The 7,470-nt window shown below is 35.3% G+C and overlaps 1 protein-coding gene across 1 annotated transcript; it reads left to right on the top strand.

The window, feature by feature from the left end:
• On the top strand, positions 1-3,137 carry LOC126980051 (uncharacterized). The gene is made up of 2 exons (XM_050829673.1): positions 1-562; positions 2,860-3,137. The coding sequence occupies exons 1-2, from the start codon at positions 1-3 to the stop codon at positions 3,135-3,137; spliced, it is 840 nt and encodes a 279-aa protein (XP_050685630.1).
• Positions 3,138-7,470: the final 4,333 nt, after the last annotated feature.

Below are 7,470 nucleotides of genomic sequence, written 5' to 3'. Positions count from 1 at the left end.
ATGATTAGTCGAAAAGTATTAGTAGCTGCCGTGGCTATAGTATTTAATGTTGTGCAATTATATGCATCGATAGAAGGAAATGATAGCAATAATATAGAAGAAGCACATATTCCTAAGAATTTTTCAAATGTTGATCGTGCAGGACGAACGCTAGGAAAGGAATGTGAAGCATTAAGCGCTAAGTGTCTTAAAATACGAGTCTTATCATATATAGAAGACTTGAGCTCTCGCGATGAGCTACATCTTCTACCAGGACTTAGTATCGTTAAAGAGAGTAATGGAAATGATACTAGTCCTGAAGAAATCGCTGCAGAAATTGCAAGACAAAACCCTGGAAAACCTGAAGAGAAACTGAATAGGTTTCTATTGTATCGGTTGCAAAATTATTTAGATAATCATTCTTTGAGGTATAGACTCTTGGATCCGAAGACCACTAAAGATGCTCTGGATATGGCTAAGGGTGATACCGAAGCTATGGGCAGGAAGAGTGGTGGTGGAGGAGGCCTTGGTGGGAAAGGAGGGGGCGGGAGTGCATTATTGGCTGCAGCTTTAATGATGAAAGGTAAGTAATGAATAGTTTGTTATTTGAATAAGTTATCGAATATTATGAGGGTGACAGATTACCATACTCAAGCGCACAAGATTCTTACATACATGGAGACCGAAATAAAGGAAGTTTAATTAATCTTTTTATTTATTTCCAAATTCTCAGAGCATAATTTGCCTACAAACACACATTAGCAAATACTCACGTGCACTCAGACACTCCTACGGATTTGGGTTCGACTGACAGTATTCGAATAGAAAGTAGGTCTTTGTTTCAATTATTATTCCTGTCATAAATCGACGACCAGTGAGTATCAGCGATTTAATTTCTAAATGAGCTATAATCGCTGAAACGTATATTTGAATCAATTTAATAATAATGTTATAATATTTCTTGCTATACAATGAAAATATTAGCGCCTGAAGAAGTCTTACAGTTATTGTAACTGCAGTATTAGTTAACGTCAACAAAAACGCATATTAGGATAATAATAATAAAGCCTTCTGTCGGACTAGACAAGATCCAGTTATAAATCTTAATACTTGCGATGTATATATGTAGTAGTTACTCAAGAAGTGATTAAGCAGAGTCCGCCTCAGAAGCATATGGTTTTCCACGTGTCTCCGAAAGAACTTTTAGAAAAAATTTCATCCTTAGTGATACAAATGGATATTATGACCTGCGTATCTTTAAATGCGTATAAAACTTCCTACTAAGCATGCAGGGTGCAACTTCATTGTTGCAAGGTATACAGCGTGACCTTTTCTATTCGCCTATTACATAAACAAAGAGTGACTTTTCCTTATATTATATGATTATGTAGATTAGATAGAAAGGCTTCACAGAATTCATAAAAGTATAGATAAAATATTTAGCGCCTGAAATAGTTTTTTGCAAATATTCTATTCTCAATAGTACATAAAAATCATGCCTACCAAGTTCCCTCCAGTCACACCTGACTGCCCGAAGTAAGTTACGGACACCTCCTTTTGCCGTGGTCCATAATTATCTACTTCTTAGGAGCTTATCCTAAGGCCCGTATTCCAGAAGGTGTCGTTACACGTAGTTTGTAGTCAAATATAATTAGTCCTTTATGTTATTATAATGAAAGTGATAAAAATATAGATGATAATCACATAAAGTACTATTCTCACCACACTGGACCAATTTCTTAAATTTAATTCACATACAACGAATAGAGGATCGAAACATAATCGACCAAGTCATATCCGATCAGCATGATACTATGGCGTTGCTTCACTACGTCATACATCTCTATGTAGGGACTATCTGCATCTGCTATCATATATATCAAGGGATGATCCCTCAGAGGAAAATTTGCAATGCTAACCTAAGTAATACTAAGAGTCGAACAAGGACAAAATTTTCTTCTGAGGAGATGAACTGCAAAGGGGGCAGATAAAGATTGCTACGAATAGCATATTATGTATTAAGATTGGAGTACCTATATTTAATTACTGTTATTAGGTACCCACAAATACATATATGAACTGTTCTTGTTCTATGCAACATAGAGCACGTTGTCTATTGTCGAATCGAAATCATCGACGATCAAGTCATTTCCGATCTTCTTCAGCCGAATTCCACCACCGGATATTACCTACGTCAAAATGCGAAATTCCATACGCGTCATTTTGACGTCTTACATTTTACAACGCGTTTTGCATGAAACCTTTTGCCTCGCAAATATACCTACTATGTGGAATTAATTACAGTGTCTTTATTATTTATTGTAGTATTTTACAAAGTTTTACTATGCAATCCTGCATTTTAGTTTCAATTATTAGCTAAGTTTAACAGAACGTGTGGCACGTCAACGTCACACATTGTTCGAGACTGGCTCGAGTACGCCTACTTGGGTGTAGTATTAGTTGCCGCACTTTGTGACCAATCCTGAACCTAAGGCTAAAGTCATCACAACCTATATATATGGATTATATATATGTATGATGATATATTGTGGATATCATCCTCAACAACTGGATGTGTGGCGGTCCTCCACAGTGCGGCTTGCAAGGAGCTTAGTTCCACGTACTACAAAGCTGTGGAATGAACTTCCTTGTGCGGTGTTTCCGGGACGATACGACATGGGTACCTTCAAAAAACGCGCGAACACCTTCCTTAAGGGCCGGCAACGCTCCTGTGATTCCTCTGGTGTTGCAAGAGAGTGTGCGGCGGTGATCACTTAACAACAGGTGACCCGTACGCTCGTTTGGACTCCTATTCCATAAAAAAAAACCTATGCTCATCCATTATTAATTTAAAAAAATAAACCAAACATGAACTTCCAGGAACCCTTGCTGCAGCAGCTCTTGGTGCTCTGGCACTGTTGGCGGGCAAAGCTTTGATGACAGCGCTGATGTCGCTACTTCTGTCAGCATTAGTGGGACTAAAAGGAGGAGGTGGGGGGAAATCGACAACGTACGAGATCATCACCAAGCCCGAAGTATCTCATCATCATTCCCACAGCCATGAGGAGCATCATGAGCATGAACATGGACACGGAGGATACAGGAGAGCTTATGACCCAAACTACAACAGCTACATGCCATATGATACCACAAACTAAAAATTTATGACTCAAAATAATCTGTACCAAGAACTCATTATCTGAATCATCATTATCATATCAAAACCGGAAGACGTTCACTGCTGGCCTTAGGCCTAAGTGGGAGGCTCCTCTGCACAGGATGCCGACTAGATTATGGGTATCATAACGGCGCCTATTTCTATCGATCTGAAGGGCGCCGAAGTTAGTGAAATTACTGGACGCAATTGGGGTGTCGCTCACAAATTTTTGGGTATTTCAAGAATCCTGAGCGGTACTTCTTTTAATGGGCAGGGAGTATCAATTATCATCAGCTGAACGTCCGACTCGTCTCGTCCCTTATTGTCATAAATTAAAACCTATTATAGCGATCTTGACCAGATCATCGGTTCTTGTCCGGGGGGCCTACCAACACTACGCCTTCCGGGACGTGTTTGCCATTTGAGAACTTTACTGCTCCAATGCTATGTATGCCCTACCCACTGTCACTATATTTTCGCAATCATTTGGGCTATGTCAGTATTAATATCTGTGAGATTTCGCCATCTGTCTGTGAGTTATGGAAAAAGCGCCATCTAGTGAAAGTAGAGGAGAACATCATAGACACCTCACGCATTACAAATCGTAGTTAACTTTTATGCGATCGAATAGGTAAAAAATCTCACACTTGGCAGTCGGAATGGCATCGCTTGTTGTTTATCAAGTGAAAGTTTGTTCACTTAATTTTGAAACTGACCATTTGCCCACTTTTATTAAAAAAGAAACGTTTATTAATACTGGCTGTTATAGTGATTACAACATACCTACGTACTAATAATCACCTTAAAAACGTATTTATAAATTATCAAATTATTGTCAGTCTCAATTGCGTTTATTAAAATACTTACATCACTGATAAAACATTTTCCGCCAATTTTTTTCAGAACAACAGAGACCATTGAAGTCAATCATATTTGACAGAATTATTGCATGGTTCAATTTGAGATCTGCTATAAATATTTTTAAAGGATAACTATTATCAGGTTTTAAGTATTTGTTAAGTACTTATATCAAACTTTTTATTTACCTACTAGACTAGTTGAATTAGAATTTTAGATATTTGACTTGATTTACATTTATATACGATAGGTATAAAACTTATTATTTATTTATTTCTAGAAAATAATAGCTTTTATTTATTCGAGCGAAGTAAGCCAAAAATTATTATTAATTTTTCACAAATCGACAGTGCTGTAAGTAATATGCATTTATAATGTGTAGTTTATTTATTACGTTAATATTTAAGATATCGAAATTAAAAGTATTTATTACAGTAAGTATTTATAAAAATATAGAATGATATGCTAACCACTTTTCTAAGCATATTATGTATAACTGCTTTATATGTATATATATTCTACATAGAATTCAATTATAGTATCTAATCTATTAAAAAATTGTTGATGATCATTTATAACCGACTTCAAAAAAGGAGGTGGTTCTGAATTCGTCGGAATGTTTTTATTATGTTTGTTACCTCAGATCTTTCGACTGGGTTAACCAATTTTTATAATTCTTTTTTAATTGAAAGTTGGTGCTTCTCGTGTGGTTCTATTGCAGCATTTAGTCCAGATCTGACAATGGCATTCATGAGAAAACCATAAAAGTCTTAAATTATTTTTAAACTTTTTAGAGCATTTATAATATCTATTGATTTGAAATAGTGTTAAGTCGGTTGTTTTTACGTTAAAATTTTTATGTAAAAATTTTCATATTTATTTTAATATTATATATTATGTAACCCACCGTCCAACATTCATAATTCAATAACATAAACTTAATATTTTTTTAATATTTAATTAACACTTAATCCATTTTATAATTATATTTCGTTTTTGTATGTTTAATACAATGTTGCAAAGCGGTATTAGCTGTGATATCGTCTTATTGGTATTTAAATAATATTTTTACCACAATTCATGAATATTCAAACTAAAATTTAGCTTAGTACCTACGTAATTCTAAGATATGTATGATTGTAACTAAATTGTTATTTATAAGAGCCTTAAATAAAGTTATATTAACAGCTGTAAAGACATTTTATTTTTGAGTGTGTTTCCAATAGGTAAGTATGTATTCTAAGGTAAGTAGGTCATCTATTTACTTCTAGGAATCAAATTACTGATAAGATTTTTAGCGAATGATTTTCTTAATGTCGTAAGTTTTAGTAGGTATTGTCACAAGGAGATCTTATTTGCATATAAGAACTCATTGTTATGCGGTTGACCGTAACGGTGGAGTAAGAAATTATTTAAAATTGAAATGACGCGAATGAAAAATAATCGATATGGAGAGACAGATGAAAAAGTGAAATGAGAACTTCAGCCTTACTACTATAGTCCATCACGGCAACACAACACGACATTGTCTCGCGTTGCCCACCTCCCGCTACCCGCTGACATGTTAGTACACGGTCCTCGTTACCGTCTGTCACGCCGTGGAACGGTCGCGCACGCAGTTGTCGGACTATACACTATATTGTTTTGTGTACAAACGGGTGGCCGTCAATATAGATTGCGGTGTAATATTTCTAATAATTTAAATTTCTTGGTTTTTTGTCGATTTTTTCGGAACATAGACTAAATATTACGGGAATTAATAACAATAGAATCACTCTCAGGTTGTGGCTTCACTTGTAAGAGCGCTCGCACGGAACGCTAGAGGTCGCGGGTTCAAGCCCCGCATCGTTGATAAAATTTTGTTTTCAAATTTTATTTGTGTTATTAATTAATCCCAGCATTGAGGGTTATCACTTTAAAACATAACTAATTGTTTACATTTGCAAGAGCGACATCTCAAGTCAATTTACTAAAATGCAAATATTGGGGTTGAGCAGGTTATCAACTGTAAAATAGATTCTATAGATGAAGCCACAACCTGAGATTTGAACAAAGCATATAAGATTTTATCAACGATACGTCCCGCAAACGGTTGGCTCAGTTGGTAAGAGCGCTTGCACGGAATGCGAGAGGTCGCGGGTTTGAGTCCCGCATTGTTCAACAACTTTTAAAAGTCCGACGAGAAAATCAATAACATTTGTGTATCGTACATAATACTGGATAGTATTTGAGCGGTCAATAACAAAGTTGAGGGTATTCTTAAAAACATTTGGGTTAAAGTTAAAATATTCAAACACTTAGGATCTAATGCAAAGCGTGGCTGACTGTACACGTCTCGTCAATCAAAACCACAGTGGTTTTTTTTATTACAATAAGGGACGAGACGAGCAGTACGGCACCCTTCCGACCAACACACAGTAATGCTTACACATTACTGCTTCACGGCAGACATAGGCGCCGTTGTGCTACCCATAATCTAGCTGGCATCCTGTGCAAAGAAGGCTTCCACTGGAACGTTTCTTTCTTTTCTCAGCGCTTTTCTGTCACTTACATTAAGTTAGAAATTACCAACTATACAGTTTTTCTGAACCGATACGACTCTGAGATCTTCAAGCATAAAACATACATACATCCATGGGTGGTTCCCTAACCACGTTCCATCACAAGTGAGTCTCTTACCCGCTTGCAATAATACATACCAGTACTTACCTGAATGGCCGTTTCACGTTATGTGAGCCGGATTCAATGGAAACAGGGATAATCAAACTTAAATTAAAAATATTTCTATTTCATAAGCAAATCATATTATTACACTTGAAATATGTATTTTTTTCATACAGCTCATTCGGAAGGCATATTTCCTAAGAGAAAAATGAGCAAGAAACTCTGAGGTTGCTCTTTTCAAAACAGATTAGGTGTTACAAGCTCTAATTTTAATGCAATTTATAAATCATTTAATTTACAATATATGCAAAGTGACGCAACAAAAATACTCAAACGTCAAAAATTAAAAGCTTTACACGAGTAAGTCAAAGAAAATGTTAATGAATAATTATAAACACAAGAGTTATTGAGTACTGTAGATGCATCAATCTACACATACCGTAAACAAAGAAAGGCATCATGCGAGCATTTTATTAAATAAAATATATAATAACTATAATTTTAAGATAATTAAATAAAGAAAATAAAAAAACCCGGTAACAATGTCCATCTACATATTACGCAATACTTAATAAATGCTTTTACTTCTTCTTACTTATTAAGTTGATCAACAAGTTTAAGCTATTAAGCAAAATACTATTGAAAAAGAAATTATATAATTATAACGACACAGAACAACACAAACTACAGAACTATTAAAAACAAAGGTCAAAACCTTACAATGAAAACTTCAAAAACAGCAGATAGTACGAAAATATCACGATATATACCTTACCAACGGTAATGAACTGCAAACCGTACTGACGCAACTG

This window comes from Leptidea sinapis, chromosome 4 (assembly GCF_905404315.1).
Source record: "Leptidea sinapis chromosome 4, ilLepSina1.1, whole genome shotgun sequence".
Lineage (NCBI taxonomy): Eukaryota > Metazoa > Arthropoda > Insecta > Lepidoptera > Pieridae > Leptidea > Leptidea sinapis.
The sequence above is the reverse complement of the archived record's forward strand: the minus strand, read 5'-3'. Positions and strand labels throughout refer to the sequence as shown.

Coding starts and splice junctions, on each gene's coding strand:
- LOC126980051 (XM_050829673.1), top strand. CDS start 1: ATGATTAGTCGAAAAGTATTAGTAGCTGCCGTGGCTATAGTATTTAAT. Junction 563..2,859: donor TGCAGCTTTAATGATGAAAG/GTAAGTAATGAA, acceptor ATGAACTTCCAG/GAACCCTTGCTGCAGCAGCT.